The 21,461-nt window shown below is 35.6% G+C and overlaps 1 protein-coding gene across 3 annotated transcripts in view; it reads left to right on the top strand.

Annotated features, from left to right (window-relative positions):
* The window catches only part of dnah2 (dynein, axonemal, heavy chain 2), a 304,998-nt gene that overhangs the window by 192,604 nt on the left and 90,933 nt on the right, over positions 1–21,461 (top strand). For all 3 annotated transcript variants that reach the window (XR_015495540.1, XM_087260907.1, XM_087260908.1), the window contains 8 exons: positions 7,852–7,988; positions 10,381–10,518; positions 10,603–10,761; positions 12,634–12,786; positions 13,390–13,481; positions 14,064–14,262; positions 17,389–17,613; positions 18,345–18,449. Coding sequence is in view for 2 of the 3 variants with exons in the window: in XM_087260907.1 (XP_087117033.1) it covers positions 7,852–7,988; positions 10,381–10,518; positions 10,603–10,761; positions 12,634–12,786; positions 13,390–13,481; positions 14,064–14,262; positions 17,389–17,613; positions 18,345–18,449 (1,208 nt within the window). In the remaining variant the exon portion in view is untranslated. The remainder of the gene's footprint in view (positions 1–7,851; positions 7,989–10,380; positions 10,519–10,602; positions 10,762–12,633; positions 12,787–13,389; positions 13,482–14,063; positions 14,263–17,388; positions 17,614–18,344; positions 18,450–21,461) is intronic.

Raw genomic sequence — 21,461 nt, forward strand, 5'->3', positions numbered from 1 at the left:
ATTAATATTTCATCTTAGCAATACAAATGCAATTGTTTAATGAAAAGAAAAACAGAAAAAAATTATAAAAATTATATTTATTTTTTCAACAAAGTCCCAGACGTTATTGTGGCTGAATAAAAGAAGTAGGAAGCACAGCATTCTATATACCTGTTTATTATTAAAGTTCAGAGATGTCACTTATTTATCTCAGGAGTTGCCCTAAATGAGGCAGTGAAAGTAAACACTAACATGAAAATCTAAATAAAAGCGTAAACAAATTAAGGGTGTTTATTTGCTGAAATTCATATTAAAATATGTTTTATTTTTATTGTGCAAAGGATATTTGTAAAGTTTTTGTGCATGTTATATTTGTATATTGAAAAGGATAAAAATAATAAATTGTTGTATGAATGCTGTAATGTTTCAAAAATTTTCCGTTAAAAATATGTGAAGGTCGTGTGACCATCAGGAAGAACACTGCATCTGATTTCTCACAGGACGTGTTTCGTGTTCTTCTGAGTTCGTTCTTCCAAAATAACCCGGCGAGTCCGCTCACCAAGAGAACAAAAGTTTGTTTTTGTTTTTTTGTTCTTGTAATTGAGAAACAGTCACAGTGTTTCTTTCTTTACAAAGTGACATTTATTGGCCTGGGATGTTTAATTATTTTAGTATTTTCATGGACCTACAGTATGTGAACAGACATTATTTTGACCAAGTGGTCGTCTGTATACAGACTTTTCAGAAACTCTTTACATTTTTTTGTGCAGTTTTGTTGTGTAAATGTACCCTCAGTTTGTAGTGAGAGGCTTGTTTTGTTTTCTTTGCTCAGCTCTTGAACTTACAGCATTTTATAATGGCACGTTCTGAGACCACTAAGTTGTAAGTTGTTCCAGGATTTAATTGCCTGTTTTGTGTCCTCATAGTTAATGGATATAAGCCTAATTATACCCTGCTTGCATTATTTCTGGAGTTATGTTTACTGTCCTCATGCAGAATTCAACAGGCAAGCTCTCAGTTGGGTGTTTTTCCTATTTGGCGAGTTTGTGGTTTGTTAGTGGACCTCACACCTCGCTGCCATAAAAAAGCAATGGCCTCAATTACCGATTGTAATATTTTCGGCCTAATTTTAATTGAAATCTCTACAGGACATTGCCTTTTTATGACAGAGTGGGCCCTGGAAGCCATTCCTCTCAATTCTTTCACCGCAGGGTTGATGTTGCCTGTGGACCAGAGATTCTGCCCTAATTGTACTTTGATGAATGTGTGGGATAATTGGAAATGAGTATGTTTTTTTATGCATGTACGTCTGGATCTTGAAGGTCAAAATTCTACTTTCTAATTTGAAGTTTACTGCCAGGGCGTATGGTGCAGGTCTGTTAGTACTGTTCTAGTAGGTTCAACTTTTGCTTTATCCAAGATCATAACCAGCTCCTGCGTATAGATTAGGGAATTCTGAAGGAAACCAGAAGCTTTAGATATTTAGATGACGTATGGCTGTGTCTGGAATGGTTGAATATCTACAGTACTCAGCATAAAGTACACTCCTCACAGAACTCTCTTTTAAATTCATATTTTCTATACGATGCTTTACAATACTATATTTGTGCATACACATTTGATTAGTCAGGACCAAAGCCAAAACTGGAGCTAATATAACAAAAAACTGAAGATCACAGTTTAAAGACCAGCAAACAATTTAATATGTTGGGGATAAATAATAAATAACATTTTAAGAAACAGAAAATATAACTGTCTATAAAACTGTTGTTGCGTGCACTAAAATTATTGGCTTGATTGGAGAAATGTATAAAGATCTTAGTTTTCAAAAGGGGGTGTACTAATTTTTGCTGAGCACTGTATATTTGGTTATATTACCCCAAAGCTTCATTCACTAACCCTCTTAATAAACAGCTATACTTTACAAATACAGTAATAAATAGGCATGAAGTATAGATTTGAATTTAATCAGAATGTCTCGGTTGGACTATTTAAATGCCACAGAGTGATTCTTACAATGTTTTAAATCAGTTGATGGTTATTGCAGTTTAACCGTTTAACATTGCAGTTTATATGAGCAATATCACACTAGTAGCAGTGCGCTGTGGTTGTATATTGTCACTGGTGGGAGACGTGCATTGGCACGAGGCAGCAGGCCCCCACCAGTGACGATATACAGCCACATTGCACTGCTACAAGTGTGATATTGCATTTATACTACAGTTCGATAATAAAAGTTGGCAGAAAATCAAACACTGACAGTCTCAAAACCTTTTTGTAAGAGGAACTGCTTTCTTCTGTCATTCCTTCACATCTGCATCTGACATTAGAACAGCTGAAACCGTTGCTTATTCAGCTAGTATTTGAATGATTCTCTAGCGTAATATCTAGAGTGATGAAGAAAAAGGTGATTTTGCTTACATTTTAAGATTATAAGGCTGAACGGCATGAAATGCCATCTTGGTTTCTAGAGATTTTCTAGTATTTCTCTGCAGCAATATTACTATGGTCTAAATACAGCACTACAACATACAAAAGAGAGAGATTGACTTAGAAAGTCATTTACCTGTTAAATAATGATTTGATCAGTTGTAGTTTGAAATTACGCTGTTTTTCTCTAAGGGCTTGTTATGCTGTCTCTGTTGCCATCTTGTGGATGAACATCGTCAATCGTCTTTGCTCAAAGACAGGCTAATGGCCACCGATGCTTTGTCTCTCATAAAATATAAATATTTTAAAATAGACATTTTCCTTATAAATAAACTGCATAGTTGCAATTTAAACAACTATATGCTTAACTAAAAAAGCCTCAAAAGTACATTATGTTGTCCAACAGGTGTACTTGTCAAACTGTTGAGTGTCCTCTGCTTGTTGTTGTATGTGGGCGTAGTAATACACAAGGGTGAAGTGAAGAGGCTGGACGAGTGCTGTTATTTGCAGAATATGGCACTGCTATCAGCCAATCAGATTAAAGAACCAGACAGAACTGTTTTATACATGGTTATATTACCTCAAAGCTCCATTTAAGGTCAATTCTTTAATTCTCTTAATTATTAAACAGCTATGCTTTACAAATAAAGTAATAAATAGGGATGAAGTATAACATCCCGTTTAACATTGTAGTTTATACAAAAATATTTCATTCCAGAGTCCTACGATCAGGCAGTCAATATTAAATACTCCAGAGAGTTGTTTTGATGTCAAGTAGATATTATAAAGTTTTTTAAAAAATCTTCAAATGTTTGTGTGATATTTATTTCAATAAATGGAGGTATAATATGATGTGCTGTAGTTTTGGTATTAAAAAGTCGATTTTTTACTTCTGCCCAGCAGATTATCTGCTTTTTCGAGGAATTCTAAGAGTCTGGTATTGATTACTACAAAACAGCCTTCCCTGGTTACTTCCCACACAAATGCTTTAGTCGTCATTATGGTTAAATTCATTCCCCCTTCAAGAGCCATATTGAATAGCTTTTGGAGAGCGGACTGGAATTACAACATTTAGCTGTAGTGCATTTGCTTTTTAATGCAGTCGTTTTGTCTTAGCTCTCGCGCGGTAATGCACAGATCTAATGGATTCTGATCTGAATAGCTGATTCAGACACCTCAGGCTGTTTGTTTATTTAATTTTGCCTAGAACTCTCTTTTTCTTCTGCTTCCTCAGCAATTAAATTTTCATTTAGTGTGTGCCTTTCTTCTTCCCCATAACTTTAACCTTATTTGTCAAGTCTGTTGCCCTCATACTGTACGATAAACTCTTTCCTGAACTCTGTGGCCATTTTGACTTAAAAGAAAACAATGAATCAGTGGAGACCAGCCAATAATAATCCAGTTTTTCACCATCCAGAGTGTTCTTTCTTTTTAGGGCCTCCTTCAGTTTCTTTTTTCTGTTTAAATAAAGATTGACTCACCATTTACTCACCCCTAGGTTGTTCCAAAAATTCCAGCAACTTAAAAAATAAAGGTACTGAATTTAATCAGTAACCAATCTACATCATATTTACACAAAGAAATGGTAAAATTAAAAGTTAATGCAAGTTTTTTTTTTCTCTCTGTTAAGACAAAAGAAAATGTGTTGAAGAATGCTGGTAACCAATCATGTCAGGTATTTGCAAGTTATTTGATTGTATTTTTATTTATTCTATTAAATAATAACAATAATACTTTACATTTATTTAGCTCTTTTCTGGACACTCAAAGCACTTTACACATTGTGGGAACCTCTAGTGGGCAAATTTGGCCAGGATGCTGGGGATAACCCCCTACTAAGGACCTCAGTTTAACATCTTATCCGAAAGATACGCAGGGAGGTTTGGGTATTGTTTGGGGTTATTTTGATACCGCTGCTAAATCGATACTTTTAAAACGGTACTGGTGCCAAAGGGGTGCCTGAACTGATACCTTAGAGCCACAAAATTATGGTGGATGACTCTAGAAAAATCTTTCATTTGACAAAATCTTTTTTTTTTTAAAATGTAATAGAACAATATAAATGAAGTTTAAAGTAAACATCAATTCATATTTTATATATTTGAATTACATTAATATGTTTCCTTTGATCTTTGCTGGTTAGCATGAATTTAAGATATGCATTATGAAATTACATTAGTGGAAAGGCTGTCATCGAAATACTGAACTCTTTTTTTCTAGGGTTGGGGCTTGTTATGTTTATATGGTTATTAGTAATTTAATGGTTTGCCTTAATCTGATTAAGACAATAATATAATCAAGGTGTTTACATAAGTTGCTTTTTGAATGTTCCTTTCATTATCCTGTCTTACATGTTATAGATCGATTAACGTCATTGCGTCACCACGCTATCCATGTTTCCTCTAGAGTTTCATGTAATTTCAGGTGTTTCATTTTTAATTTTTCAACTTAAGCAGTTTCACTTTCATTCAGGAACATTTATTTCACAGGTATTTGATGTAAGCATTAAGTAAAGACTGGTGGAAGAGTGCTCTTTCAATGGGATTTGATGCAGCACATTGAATGGAAAGAACAAATGCCTGACATCGCCTGTCCGTATTCTTCAGTTGTTTAGAATTAAATGTTTAGGGATGGTGTGACAATGGGTACCTGTGTGCTATTGATGCACCCCTTGATGCCTCTTACGTCCTTGTCGCAGCACTAGTGGCACCGAAATTCATATCCTGATTTGGTCCGGTACATACCGGTTACACAAATGTACCTGTGCTATAATGGCACCGGGTTTCGGTACCCAACATTAACGCAGGGTCCATTTTAGAGCAATGTTGCCCAGATACTCTTGGCAATGTTGCAGTTAGCAGTCAACCATGTGAGACAAAGGGCAACTATTTAACACAACAAAAATTCATTGTTCCTGTTCGTTCCCAGCAGCTTGCTCCAATCCCCGATTGTACAGTTAAACATTCATTTACAGCTCTCACTAGCTGAATGCAAGAGCAAAAGTATATAGTGCATCCGGGAAGTATTCATATCGCTTCACTTTTTCCAGATTTTTTAATGTTACAGTCTTATTTGAAAATGGATTAAATTCATTAATGACCATGTGAAAAAAAGATTTTTTGAAATTGTTGCAAATTATTAAAAAAAAACCTGTAAAATCACATGTACACAAATATTCACAGCCTTTGCTCAATACTTTGTTGATGCACCTTTGGTAGCAATTACAGCCTTTTTGAATATGATGCCAAAAGGCAAGCTTGACACACATGTCTTAGGGAATGTTTGCCCATTGCTCTTTGCAGTACCTATTTAAGTGACGGTGTATAGCCATTTTCAGATCTCTCCAGAGATGTTTAATAGGATTTAGATCTGGGCTCTGGCTGGGCCACTCAAGGACATTCACAGTTGTTGTGAAGCCACTCCATTGATATTTTGGTTATGTGCTTTGGGTCATTGTCCTGCTGGAAGATGAACCGTCGCCCCAGTCTGAGGTCAAGAGCACTCTGAAGCAGGTTTTCGTTCAGGATGTCTTTGTACATTGCTGCATTCATCCTTCCCTTTAACATGACTAGTCTTTCAGTTCCTGCTGCTGAAAATCCCCACAGCATGATGCTGCCACCATGGTTTTAGCCTGGTGATGAGCGGTGCCTGGTTTTCTCCAATCGTAACGCCTAGCATTCACTCCAAAGAGTTCAATTTTAGTTTCTTCAGACCAGAGAATTGTGTTTCTAAAGAGAGTCCTTCAGATGCCTTTTGGCAAATTCCAGGCGGGAGTGGTTTCTGTCTGGCCACTCTACAATTCAGGCCTGATTGGTGGATTGCTGCACAGATGATTGTCCTTCTGTAAGGTTCTACTCTCTCCACAGAAAAACGCTGGAGCTCAGACAGAGTGACCATTGGGTTATTGATCACCTCCCTGACTAAGGCTCTTCTCCCCTGATCACTCAGATTATATGGTCAGCCAACTCTAGAAAGAGTCCTGGTGGTTCTAAATATCTACCACTTACGAGTGATGGAGGCCACTGTGCTCATTGGAACTTTCAGAGCTGCAGAACTTTTTCTGTAACCTTCCCCAGCTTTGTGCCTCGAGACAATCCTGTCTCAGAGGTCTACAGACAATTCCTGTCTTCATGCTTGGTTTGTGCTTTGACATGCACTGTCAACCCTGGGACCTTATTTAGGGCCTTTTCAAATCATGTTCAATCAACTGTAATTAAGCTGCTGAAACATCTCAAGAATGAACAGAGGAAACCTGAGCTGAAAATAGAGCTTTGTGGCAAACCTATGTACATGTGATTTTTTTAGTTTTTTTTTTTTTATATATATCTTTTTTCACATTGTTTTTTTACATTGTTCATAAACTAATTTAAACCATTTTGGAATAAGGCTGTAACATAATAAAATGTGGAAAAAGTGAAGTGCTATGAATACTTTCCAGATGCACTGTATATCATATAACAGAAGTCAAGCGAAATAATGCTCAACAAAGGAAAATGAAACTAAAAGAAAGAATACAAAACAAATAAGCAAAAAACAAACACACCAAAATTATTATTGTCGGCATTGCAAGGATTAAATTACATAAAAAGTTTTGTGTTGACACGTGACAACTTATTGGAATAATAAACTATAAGTTCACGCTTCTTTACCTCAATTTTCAGACTTTTTCTGACAGCTCCAAGCTGATTTGCTGCTAGCATTCTGGTTGGAGGAACTCAAAAAATTGCAGACAACCATTTTAAGGGATCCAGATACAATTTTGTTGCCCATTCTAAATGGGAAAGTAGACAAGCAACATTACTCTAAAGTTGTCGCATGTATCATCACCTTTAGGTATAAGCAACACTAGCTAGAGGTGTTGTTTAGTTTCTGCCTGCTTCTTCCCTTTAAGTTGATGTGTGATATGTGTGTGTGAATCCCTTTCTGATGTCATACTGAACCTAAGCCTTCTAATCATAGTTTTGTGGTGGCTCAGAAAGGTTTGTGTCTGTTGTGCACGTCTCTTCTTCTCTGCTCAGAGAGTGATGATGTGCCCAGAGGAGATGTGACACTTCTGTATCTGTGTGTGACAGGTCTGGTGTTGTACGTTTACCCAGCAGCCAGCGGGCCTGCTGCTTCCAGACAGAGTGTATAAGACAGATGGGTTGCGCTCTGTGTTTGTGTTTATTGTTTTGAGTTCAGTAAATGAGACACACATGGGCAGATAAAGGGACAGGAAAAGATAAATGATCAATTAGAGGCTTCACCGCAATTGCCTGCAAGTCTCAGCGGTGTCTGCAAAACCAAAGCAGAGGAATGAGACTGACAGAGAGAAAAAGAGAAAGAGAAAATGAAAAATAGAGAGACAAAAAGATCCAGGGCGTATTAGAAAATTCACATTCATTCTGTGCATTTGTGTGTGTGTGAAGCACTAACACTTCCTCTGTGTGTGGCCGAGCTCAGATGAGAAGCCTGATGAGAAGTGGATTGTGTTTGACGGGCCAGTGGACACGCTGTGGATCGAGAGCATGAACTCTGTAATGGACGACAACAAAGTCCTCACACTCATCAACGGAGAGAGAATCTCCATGCCCGAACAGGTACTGGTGCCAGACGACTCTCGGCACACACTAAAAACCTCAAATGCTGCCCTCCCAGCGTTTTTTTACTTCTGATTCCGATACTGTGCATTTCACATTACTAACCGATCATAGAGCTATTTATCATTTCTTTCATTTATACCGCTCTTCAGTTTCATGAAAAAATGCCTGAGGTATATTTTGTTCTAGTATTAAAGAGGGAAAAAAATTCTAAAGTTTTCTATTTTTGTTGTATAAAGCATTTAGAAGTTTAGGTTTGTTTTATTTATTTAGTTTAAAATGAAAATACAAACAGACATTTCTAATGTTACTAAGATTTCTCTTACAATTTATTATCTAAAGCAGTGGTTCTCAAACTTTTTTACCAAGTACCACCTCAGAAAAGAATTGTCCAAGTACCACCATTATGACCAATATTAAAACACAGTAGCGTAGTAGGTCTAATTAAGCAGCTACAGCTCTGCACAGTTAAAAAATGAGGCAGATTAATTCCTATTATTAAGAATATGTATTATTGTCAGCCATTTTAAACATTACACATAGTTTGAACATCAACTGTGTTTGCAGACAAAAAAAAAAGTTGAATTAATTTAAATAAAAATGTGCTTTTAAAAGTCACTGTTCTTAAAAAGTATAAAGAAAACGGTTGTACGCATAGTAACTTATTCATCAAAACCTGGAAATGTTGTTGTCATTCACTCAGACATTTAAAAAGAATTTATTTTGGAGCAGTGATCACAATACCATGAAACCATGATATTTTTATGCAAGGTTATTATACCGTCAGAATCTTATACTGGCCCATGTCTAGGCATGCCTCTTTCATCTCGTTTTACGCTTGAACAAATAAATGAATGCTTAAGTCTATTTTACTGAATGTATTGTAATTACAATACAACCTTGTAAAATTAAAAATATTCACATTAATATTCACATTCACCGGAAGTTTATCATTAACTTGAAAAACTTAAATTAATTGCTGAAATTTAACCCTCTACCGCCCTCTACCGATAAATCTATAAAAAAAATGTTTGACTGTTTTTCTTTTCTTTAAATGGCTGAACTTGAAGTGCTGTAAAAAAATGTGATTTTTTTTAAGGTACTTTATGAAATGTTGTCATATGGCAACAACGTCCAACAGTGGATCTAACTTAGAAATTTCAAATTTAAAACTTACTTTAGAATTAATCATTTTGTTAGTTGAAATTATTTACTTGGTGTTGGAGTATTATAAGCTTTTACACAGAACATATAAATGACACCTTATACACACTTTCCAACAACTTATATTCCAACAGCTTTCATTCGTGCCATTGTTTTTTGCTGAATAATATTAAAACCAACCTAATATTGTATTATCATTTATATGACATACTGTAAATATAAATATTTCCACCAGTAAATATTTTAACAAATAAATAACAAGTATACTATATGTTGATGCATCAGAATAATGTAGCTACTAGCTAACAATGTTTATAAATATTATACTGTACTATATACTATACTACACCTGTCTTATCTGCCTCTGAGCTAACTTAATTGAACTGTCTTTATCAAATGTCCAATCTACATCATTCTCATGGTCACTAAAACCCATCTAACCCTCACTTTTATCTGCAGGAAGAGCCAGTTCTGTCCTTTTTTTCTTTCACTCACCGTAGAATATGGTGGTGCTCGCTAATACACTGTTCTCTGTATTCATATCCATTCAAAAGTAGTATTGCCATTAAAACTAGATTTTATCCTTAATGCAAATGTCATTAACATACAAGTAATCAACATTATATTACTAGCTTTCATGTTGTTATTGTTACAACTTAAAAGTTCACAGTTAGCTAACTCGTTGCAATATTGCACGTTCCTCTATTGCACAGTGTTGCAATTTAGTAACAAATTTGATCGATTTACAAAAAACTAATTTGACAAAAACCTTTTTGAGTTGTGAATATGTCATCATAACTTACTGAAGGTGATGTTTCAGATTTTTTTGTGGATTTGACATAATTTGATCTTGTTTTTATTGCATTTACATTTGCTTTCAGCAACTACTCACAATAAACACCAGTTTGTCAGATATCATGCCACAGAATAGCACAGCATGTCATGTGACTTAACCAAAGCACATCATTGGCTACTCTAAGGTCTTCTCTTTCCAACAAATTTTTTTTTTTAAAGCTGGTCTTTAAGAAACAGTGGCAGGCAAATTAACATAAGTATTATGTTGCCACATGGTGACACCGTGCAGTAGGTTAAATAAATGAACATTATAATACTAACTTCTTGTTCATTTTGTTTAGTGTAAAATAGGACACCACTATGTTCTTGACAGGTTTCATGAGATTCACCCTTGAGCTATTCGGTTGGGTTCTAATGAGAGTGTGTTTTTTAGGTCTCATTACTGTTTGAGGTGGAGGATCTGTCAGTGGCGTCTCCTGCCACTGTGTCTCGCTGTGGGATGGTTTACAGCGACTACTCTGACTTGGGCTGGAAGCCTTATGTTCAGTCCTGGATGGAAAAGCGGCAGAAGGTTTGGGATACAACATTAAACATAAGCATCTGTACTGTTAAACATTTGGCAAAGTCCTGCATCTTCTCTCTTGTTGGCTTTCAGGTTGAAACAGACCTCCTCTGGCAGCTTTTTGAGCGCTACATAGACAAGACTCTCGCTTTTAAGAAGACTCACTGTAAGGAGCTAGTGGCCATCACTGAGCTGAATGGAGTGGCGTCGCTCTGTAGACTTTACCAGTCTCTGGCAACTGCAGAAAATGGGGTCTGATCACTTTCACCTTGATATGTTCAGCCAGTATTACAGCTATATTTGGATCACATGACATTTGGTCAACATGAAATGGGCTGTTATTCTCTGAAATAACCAAGAAGTACCATAAAAGTGGACTTCCGAAGCCATATTATGTGCAATTATTAGTGCTGGGCAACGCAAAAAATCTGAAGAAATTTCTTCTAAAATCTGTTCTACGGCAGAGTTCATAGAACCAAACTAATTTGTAACCACTGCAAAGCTGAATTTTATTATTTACTGAAGTACATAGAGTCTGAACTATTACTTAAATCAGCTTTTCTCAATCCCGGTCCTCATGAGCCACTGCTCTGCACATTTTATATACTTCTCTTGCATGTGTATTAAGAGCCAATAAGCATTGGTCGATTAAAAAAAATCTAAATAATAATTAAAACTGCGTTAAAAACAAGCAGTAAAATACTTGTCGGCATTCATTAATTAATGCATTGATGTGATAAAATTGGTGAAAAAAACACACAAATGACGTATTTTTAATATAAAAAGTAATTGTGGACTGATTTTTTAACCTTTTATCACAGACTTGGACATGTCAAAGATTAGTAACAACATTGGCTTTGATATAATGTAAATCTTCATTTTTTTCTCACTACATTTACTGTTGGTGGCTGTTTTTGTTTTTGCATTTGATGTGCATAAATACACAGTCTTTTACTCTACGTAGTTCTGAGAGCTGAGATGCATATTTAGATGTTTCTCAGACACATTAAGGTAAGTGCACAAAGGTCACTCTCACACACTTGCAGACACACACACTTTTTTTTATCTAAAAGGTTAATGGTATTAACTAATAATCAACATCACAAATTACTAATTTTATCTCTTCCTAACAGAGAAAACCACCAACAATCAAAAATTATTATATGGTGTTGTGGTTTTGCAATCAAAAAATGTGGTTATAATGGTAGTCAATGGAGGTAAAAAAAAAAAAACAGCTGTAAATTAGGGAGAAAAAATGAAAAATAATCAAAACCAATGAATTAAAGGCAATGTTGTTTCACATGTCCAAGACTTTGATAAAAGGTCAAAAAATCCAGTCCAAGTTACTATATTGAAAATAAAAAAAACTATTTACTAAACCACACATTTTTGTGTTGTTTGTTTTACCTAATCAGTGACAGTTTATGAATTTGGCAATTTAATTAACAGATTTATGCAATTAAAGTTGAAAAAAAAAACTTATCTGATGCATTTTTACAGCAGTTTAATTCATTGGATAATTCCATCCCGAACATATCTAAAGGGTAGTCAATTTGCCCAGAGTGCATCGTTGTTGTTTTTTTAAAAGTCAAAGCATTTTCACAAAATATGTCAAAATAAGATTTGTCACCATAAATCATTCTACTAGCTGAAGCACAGAGAAAGTTATGGCCAAATTAGGATTCACAATCAACCCAGAGTGGATGAAAACATCCCAAACAGCACATAAGGGTTAACATCTTACATAGCTCTAGTTATGATTTCGATCATTCTTTAAGTTGGAACATCAGTTGCAATTTTATGTAAATCAGTATATTATCTAAAATTGCTCTTACTCTTATGTGTAAGAGGTGTACATGGTGGCAAAAAAAAAATATATATATATAATAAATTAATTAATTAATTAGAAAATAATTGTTAAAAATCCTTTTGTGTTGTTGATTTCTTGTTGGGTAGTATGGCCACAGTTACGCCTGAAAATGAAATCAGACTCATTCTAATTCATGTTGATTTCTCTACTGTCAGTAATTGTGCCAGGCTTTGACTTGAAAAATTAAACATGATATTTAGCTTGGTTTCTGTTTAGTCATGCTGAGGACGACTGTGTATTCTCTGATTGGTCAGGTGAAACCAGCTGACTCTGAAAACTATGGTCGGATGGTGGAGCTCTGGTTCATCTTCAGTCTCATATGGTCAGTATGTGCTTCAGTAGACGAGGAAGGACGAAAGAAGATTGACACCTTCCTACGGGAAATTGAGGGAAGTTTTCCTAACAAGGTAAACGATGACCCAAAAGCTGAAGTGTCATTTTTGTGCCATTATTGTAGTTAAATCGAACATAGCAAAATAACATACAAACCATACATACATACATACAAACAAAACACCGTTTACCTTTATCAAATTTTGACTAACATTTAAAGAAAATGCTATTTTGTGTTATTATTGCTATTATTATTCAGTATATTTCTGATTAAAAGATATTTTTAATGTATCTATCTATATTAAAATAGTTTTGATTTGCATTGCCAATGATTTATTGGAACAATTGATCATACTTTGGTAATTACTTTATGTAATTAATTAATTTTTATTTTCTTATTTGTTGCTGGAGTTGCTGTATATACCAGTAGGTTTCCTTTGTATTGTTTTCGTATTTAAAAAAAAGAAAAGCTTAAATAAAATCTAACAAAATAGTTTTGAGTTGACTGTAGTCTGCATAAAGCAGGAATAGACATAATAAATGCAAATCTATGCATACTCATGCTAATGTTACATGAAAAGTGTTGATGCTCTGCGTCTACAACAAACGTTTAAGACGTTCTGCCTACAGAAACAAATATATTACTGTAGAAATAATCACCTTGTATTAAACCTCAGGACACCATCTACGAGTACTACGTGGACACCAAGAACAAAACGTGGGCGTCATTTGAGGACAAGCTGCCCAAGGGCTGGCGCTACGCCTCCAAGTGAGACGTGTGTGTGTGTGTGTGTGTGTGTGTGTGCCCCCTTCCTCCTATTCAGGGGTCTCTGCCAGCCGCCTGCGGGTTCAGTCAAAGGCCTCTTGCCTGGCTCCCTCCCAGACTTCTGAATTCCCCGTCTATTCATATTTCTCATCTTTTTCATCCTCCTTGGTTTCTCTCTTCTCTCCCCTGCTCTCATTTGTCATGTCAGTCCGGCTCTTTCCCCTTCATTGTCCTTTGTCCTCTTGGCTCTCTTTGCTCCCTCTTTGTCAGCTGTCCATTTTCTCATCCCGAGGTTCTCCTTTTTTCCCCCTTACCTGAGTCTTTTTTTATCCCTCTGTTCATTTGAAATGTCTTGCTACATCTTTCAATTTTCAGTCTTTCAATCAGCACTTTTCACCTCCTCTGTATTCTCATCCATTCAGCTCTCTCAACTCTATTCCCTCTCTCTCTCTCTCTCGCATGCTCCATATTCTGCCTTTTCTCTTCATTTATTGTCCTCTTTTTAAAAAGTGTCTCATACTTAGCCGTCCCACTTTTCAACTTTTCTTGCTGGCATCTTTTTAATTATCACGTGTCTCTGTGCAGTGCTCCGTTCTATAAGATCATGGTCCCCACTGTGGACACGGTGCGCTATCATTACCTGGTCAAGGCTCTGGTGTCCACTCAGCATCCAGTGCTCCTGACGGGTCCAGTGGGGACTGGGAAGACGTCAGTGGCCCAGAGTGTCCTGCAGAGCCTGGACAACATCACATGGGCCACGCTCACCGTCAACATGTCCTCACAGGTGATCAATTAGTTTTAGCCTGAAGTGTTTTTTTTTATTTTTTTATTGACGTTAATCCTTTCTGGCAGTGTTTTGCATTTAAATATGCATTCAATTAAATTCAGATCAACTTTATTTCGCAATAATTCAGCAAGGTGCCCATTATTGAATTACAATCAAATTCAGAAAAGTTAGGGTTATTAGTTATCAAAATTTTATTAGTTACTAATAACGATACCTAATTAACTAGTAACTTATAGCTTTTAACATTTAAAGTTATTACATTAAACATACATTCATCGGCCACTTTATTAGGTGCACCTAATTAGTACCGGGTTAGACCCCATTTTGCCTTCTGAACTGCCTTAATCCTTTGTGGCATAGATTCAACAAGGTACTGACACAATGCACAATTGGTAGTAAAGGGCCCAAAGTGTGCCAAGAAAACATCCCCACACCATTACACCACCACTACCAACCTGAACTGTTGATGCAAGCCAGGATGGATCCATGCTTTTATGTTGTTGATGCCAAATTCTGATGCTACATCCGAATGTTGCAGCAGAAATCGAGACTCATCAGACAAAGCAACATTTTTCCAGTTTTCTTTTGTCCAATTTTGGTGAGCCTGTGCAAATTGTAGCCTCAGTTTCCTGTTCTTAGCTGACAGGAGTGGAACCCGGCGTGGGCTTCTGTTGCTGTAGCCAATCCGGCTCAAGATTCGATGTGTTGTGTGTTCAGAGATGTTCTTCTGCATACCTCGGTTGTAACGAGAGGTTATTTGAGGTCTTGTTGCCTTTCTATCAGAGCTCATCATTCTAGCCATTCTCCTCTGACCTCTGGCATCAACAAAGCATTTTACCCACAGAACTGCCGCTTTCTGGATATTTTATCTTTTTTGGACCATTCTCTGTAAACCTTAGAGTTGATTGTGCATGAAAATCCCAGTAGATCAGCAGTTTCTGAAATACTCAGACCAGCCCGTCTGGCACAAACAACTATGCCACATTCAAAGTCACCTAAATCACCTTTCTTCTCCATTCTGATGCTCGGTTGGAACTGCAGTAGATCGTCTTGAACATGTCTACATGCCTAAATGCATTGAGTTGCTACCATGTGATTTTCTGATTAGAAATTTGCATTAATGAGCAATTGGACGGGTGTACCTAATAAAGTGGCCGGTGAGTGTAGTTAACCTGCCCGCAGTTATATAGTAGTTAACCTGCAGTTTTATAGAAAACTAGTAAACCAGTGATGTAAACACTGATATGAAGGCACAGACATTTACTGTGTTGTTGGGTAATTAGTCAAATGTGAAAGAAGTGTAAAGTTCTGCCGTGTTGACAAGTGAAGGATAAGCAGAGAAATATCACAGTGACATTGATTTTCGTTGACACATGCAATGTTAAGAGGAGCCATTAATGAATCATAGACCGGTTTCTTCTGTAAATGAGCTGTAATTTGCCTTGAATAAAGGAAGGACCTAAAATGAGCTGTAGGTCAGTTTTGTTTTAATAAAGAAATATCCATATAAATTACTAGCATAAAATGACTGACACATTACAATAAAAATATCTCCAGAGAACTAGAATTCATTCAGTGTATTACTTGTAGCGTACTACTTAAAGGTTTGTGACCTCTTTAAAAGATACTTCACTCAAAAAAGAACATTTGCTCCCCGTTTACTCATCCTCACGTGGTTATAAACCTTTATGAGTTTCTTTCTTCTGATGAACACAAAAGAAGATTTTTTGAAAAAAGATGAAAATCAAAAGCCATTGATATCCATAGTAGGAAAATCAAATAATATGGTGGTGAATAGTTTTTAGGTGAACTGTCTCTTTTAAGATGTTTTTAAAAGTCTCTTATATTCACCATGACTGAATTTAGTTCATCAAAAATATGATGAGCCTAAATGTAATTTATTCAAGGCATCATTTCCCTAGCAGTCTTAAGGGATCCTTCAAAAAAATTATAATATGCTGATCTGCTGTTCAAGTAACATTTCTTATTATTATCAATGTTAAGAACAATTGTGCAACTTGTACGTTTTTTTTTTTTCGTTTTTTTTTTTGCGGAGAGTTAATAATAATAATAATAATAATAATTCCTTAGATTTTATATAGCGATTTTCTGGACACCTAAAGCGCATTACACATTTGAAGAAATCTCCTCATCCACCACCAGTGTGCAGCATCCTGGATGACGCGACGGAAGCCATATTGCGCCAGAACACACACCACACACCAGCTGAATGGTGGAGAGGAGACAGAATGATGAAGCCAATTATGATATGGGGGTGTTTAGTAGGCCATGATGGACAGAGGGCAAATTTGAACAGGATGCTGGGGCTAAACCCCTACTCTTTTTTTGAAGGACATCCAGGGATTTTAACGACCACAAAAAGTCAGGACCTCGGTTTTAACGTATCATCCAAAAGACGGCGTTCACTGAGCAGTATAGAGTCCCCTTCACTATACTGGGGTGTTAGTACCCCCACGGACTGCAGGTTGATCGCCCCCTGCTGGTCTCACTAACACCACTTCCAGCAGCAACCAAGCTTTGCCATGTGGTGTCACAGCCCATCTAGCTTCAGTGGGCGACCATGTGAGAGTTGCAGAGAGCTAGCTGTTGGCCAATGCACATTTCAGCGTTCTTTAAAGACTAAACATTTGCTAAATATGTATAGCATAAATAAACAAATATTTGTAGCATTAGTTATGTATTTAATGCAATTTTATGCATTCTTACTGAATAAAAGTATTTATTTTATTTATTTATTTATAGAGCTTTTACTACTTTCATCACTTCCAGGCTCTGTGTGTGTGTAATGTATGCATGTGTGATCTACTTGAAGTGTAAGTAGTTCACTTTCCTATCTGTAGTAAGACATTTCTTCGATTGCCCAACATTACTAGCAGCTATTACAACACATGCTGAGAGCACTAACATCATCATCATCATCATCATCATCAATCTCTAACCATCATCATCATCATCATCATCATCTACATCGTCATCATTTGTTATAATAATAAAGAGATTTTCACTCTAAATCATCAGTCACACTCTCAATATTTTACCATCCTTGAGTATACATTCAAATGTTCTTATGTTCATATGTCCTTTTTTCTGTGTTTATTTCAGACTAGCTCTAATAACGTGCAGGAGATCATTGAGTCTCGGGTGGAAAAGAGGATTAAAGGTGTCTACGTTCCAGTGGGAGGGAAAAAGATGGTGGTTTTCCTGGATGATCTCAACATGCCCGCCGTGGATAACTTCGGCTCCCAGCCACCTCTGGAGCTGCTCCGCCTCTGGATTGACTACGGCTTTTGGTATGACCGTCAGAAACAGACCCTCAAATACATCAAGGTAAGACTGTGTGTGTGTGTGTGTGGTAATGGGCATTCATTACCTTTTGGGGATCAAATATACCCTCAAACTTACCAATAGTGGTCATTTTTTACCTTGTGGGGAAGTTGTTTGGTCCTTATGAGGAAAACTGTTCATCAAAAATGTGATCAATCAAAATTTTTTTCAAAATTGACAAGAATGGGTGTAGTTCAATAGTTTTAGGACAACTTTGATAAAAGATGATGATCCACTTCAAATGTGGACTACTAAATATTGAAAATGTAAACCTGCAGAATGTTTTTTGTGATGATTGAGTTTTGGGGTAGAGTCAGAGAAAAAGGAGAGAATCTACTTTCTGTGCGGTAGAAAAGTCATTATATCTATAGTAAGTCCCAATAAAACTTACAAACCCAGTGTGTGTTGTTACTTATTTTAAAAAATATAAGCTTGGTAATATCAAACAATATCTTGACATATACTTTAACATTCATCATGTCATTATTATCTGACCTGCCAGTGTCAGTTGCTTCACAAATCTTTACTCTTGGCCTTATGGGATGTTAAATTGTCCATCTTATGCAGTTTTACACAGAAAAATACAGTAGTTGATCATCGGGTGCTGTCTTATGAGTAAATTTGCTTTGTTGTTTGCTTGTTTATTGTATTAAAATGTGCAATTTTGAATGCAGTGAAATTGTCCATATGCTAATAAAATTAGTTTTCTCACTCTCTTTGTCGTAATCTTAAAGGACCTTTTCCTACTGGGTTCGATGGGGCCCCCTGGTGGAGGGAGGACTCACATATCAGGACGCCTACAGAGCCGATTTAACCTGATCAACATGACTTTCCCTACAGTAAGTATTGACCTTATTCTGAAGTGTGGAAGTACGCTTATTTTTGCGATTGTTTTAGATCATCTGATTTAGTTGCCTATGGGAAGAATAACTAGAAATAGTAAATGTAAGAAAACAGTCTAAAGCTGTGTTTCCATTGAAAAATGCGAATTAACTTTATGGGTAAAACTGGATTATTGCATAAAAGACGTGCGAAAAAAGCAGCGTTTTCATCCAACGAGTCAAAGTAAACAAAATTGTCACTTGCTGATGATCAGGTGCCAAATATCAACAGTAAAAATGGAATTTGCTGTGGTAGGAGAAGCTGTGTGAACCTTCTTCTTATTTAATATATGACTTGGGCCTCAGAAGGCAAACCTGACACGCAGTTACTGTTAAGGCATTTTAAAATGACCAAAACAACATTTTCAATGTTTTACAATGTGCTCAGCCTGCTAGTTTGTCCATTCACACACATTTTTATCATCACATGATCACTTATAACAACATCACATGACCTTTTTTAATGCGCATACTGAAATTTTGTGCCATAAAACTGTTTCCATCATAGTTTATGCGCATTGTTTCTTAATTGATAAAAAAGTTTATCTTACTCAGTTATGCTCATACATTTTTATGCGCATTTTCAGAATTAATGCTCATCCTGCCATTTCCATTAACCTTTTTATATGCGCATATGCAAAATTAGCATAAGCATAGGAAACGTAGCTAATGACTATGATTAAAAAGTAGAATAATGTAATAAAAAAAGATCAGTTTGCAACATAAAGCTGTTTTTAACATCTAGAAATCAGTATATCTGTTTCCACCCACTTATTTTTATGCACATTTTGGATTTACACATAAAAAAAATGATTGATGGAAACGCCAAGATGCGCATACATTTTGAAAATGTGCATAAAAAAAACATTTGCGCATAACTGAGTAGGATAAACTTTTTATTTAACAATAAAAGATTTGCATAAATTACAATGGAAATACTTTTACCGAACAAATACTAGTATTTGTTTTAAAAAAGGTCTTGTGATGTTGTTAAAGAGATCATGTGATGATAAAAATGTGTGTGAATGAACAAACCAGCATGGTGAGTACCTTGTAAAACATCTGAAATGTTGTTTTGGTCATTCCAAAATGCCTTAACAGTTTTAGTATTAGTGTTATTCTATTTTTAATTACCTCCAGAATCAAAAGCGTCTGTGCTCCGGGTCTCACGCCTTCAATTTTTGATATTTGGTGCCAGATAATCAGGAAGTGACGATTTTGTTCGCTTTGACTCGTTGAATGAAAGCTCTGCTATATTCGCACATCTTTGATGCGACAATCCAGTTTTGTGCATAAAAATTAATTCGCATTTTTGGAAGGAAACATAGCAAATATTATTTCATGAGACCAGAAGTCTCAAGCCAAAATAATTCCAATGGCTGGATAGAAATATGATAAAAAATATGACTAATGCACTTTTCTGTTTACACGGGACATGATTCCATATGATTCCAAGTATTAGTGGTATTAAAACATTACACTGCAAAAATGCTTTTCTTACTTAGATTTTTTGACTTGTTTCTAGTCCAAATATCTAAAAGTTCCTAAATCAAGAAGAATTTTCTAAACAAGCAAAACATATTGCCTTGTTTTGAGAAATATTATGCCAATATTAAGTCAGTTTTTCCTTAAAACAAGCAAAATAATCTGCCAATGGGGTAAGCAAAATAATCTTACATCAAAAGAAAAAACAAGAATAATTTGCTTACCCCATTGGCAGATTATTTTGCTTGTTTTAAGGAAAAACTGGCTTAATATTGGCATATTCTTTCTCAAAACAAGGCAATATGTTTTGCTTGTCTAAAAAATGCTTCTTGATATAAGACATTTTAGATATTTAGACCAGAAACAAGACAAAAAATCTAAGCAAGAAAAGCATTTTTTGCAGTGTAGGTGTAAAAGATAGAAAAGATTAATTGGCTTTTTGTATACAAATAAATGTATGATAAAAAAGAATGATTGCATATCACTATACAAATATTATAGTGACATCACTGTTGGTGATGAAAGCACAAAAACATTGTAAGTCAATGTTACAGTATATATGCAAACTTTAGTTTCATTCTGACAGCAAATATAAGACAGAAATGATTTCCAAATGTCAGAATCGAGTCTCTGTATTAGGGGATTCAGCTGAACTTTATTGCAGTGTTACAGAGAAAAAAAGTAATAAGAAGAAATTTCAGTATATCTTTGCCTAGGAACCACTAGAATAAACTGTGCATTAACGTGCATAGTAGCTACAGATTATTATTATTATTATTATTACAGTTTATTTTGATATATATTTATATTAAACTAGTGGTTATTGTTTTAGTGGTCTTCCCAACAGTTTGACACTAGCTTAAAGACACTAACAAATGATGTCAAAACAACAGGAAATTATCATAAGGAAGCAACAATAATGAAATATTTCTGTCTTATTTCACTCTGTTGTGAAAATAGTTTTATTGTAAAATGAAGCAGAACTGTATCCATTATTTAGGTTGTGTTAAATTATGAATTCATTGCATTCAACATTTAATTTTAGAAAGTAGCTTTTAACACATCTAATAAAACATAAAGGAGTACATAAAAGGGATGCAGTTTTGCTAAAGCATCATAAAAGGAAAAGCTCACCCAAATTTGAAATATCATTTACTCGCCCGCGTGTAGTTTGTTCTTTTTTCTGTGAAACACAAAAGGAGCTGCATGAGAGATGAGAGGATGATGATTGTGACTGTCAAGCTCCAAAAAGCACATAAAAGCACTGCCAAAATATCATAAAAGCACCATAAAAGCAGTCCAAACATCTTGTGCACTATATTCTAAATTTTATGAAGTCATGTGAGAGCAGTGTGTGAAGAAGAAACAGAATTCATTGACTGAAAGTCTTGCCCACCACCATCCATTTGAACCTGAAGCAGAGATATAGTTAATAACGTCTCAAACAAAGCTCTCTCTTTTCTCGAATAATAGTTTAATATTAAT

The sequence above is a fragment of the Danio rerio genome, chromosome 7, assembly GCF_052040795.2.
Source record: "Danio rerio strain M-AB ecotype USA chromosome 7, GRCz13ab, whole genome shotgun sequence".
Taxonomy (NCBI): Eukaryota; Metazoa; Chordata; class Actinopteri; order Cypriniformes; family Danionidae; genus Danio; species Danio rerio.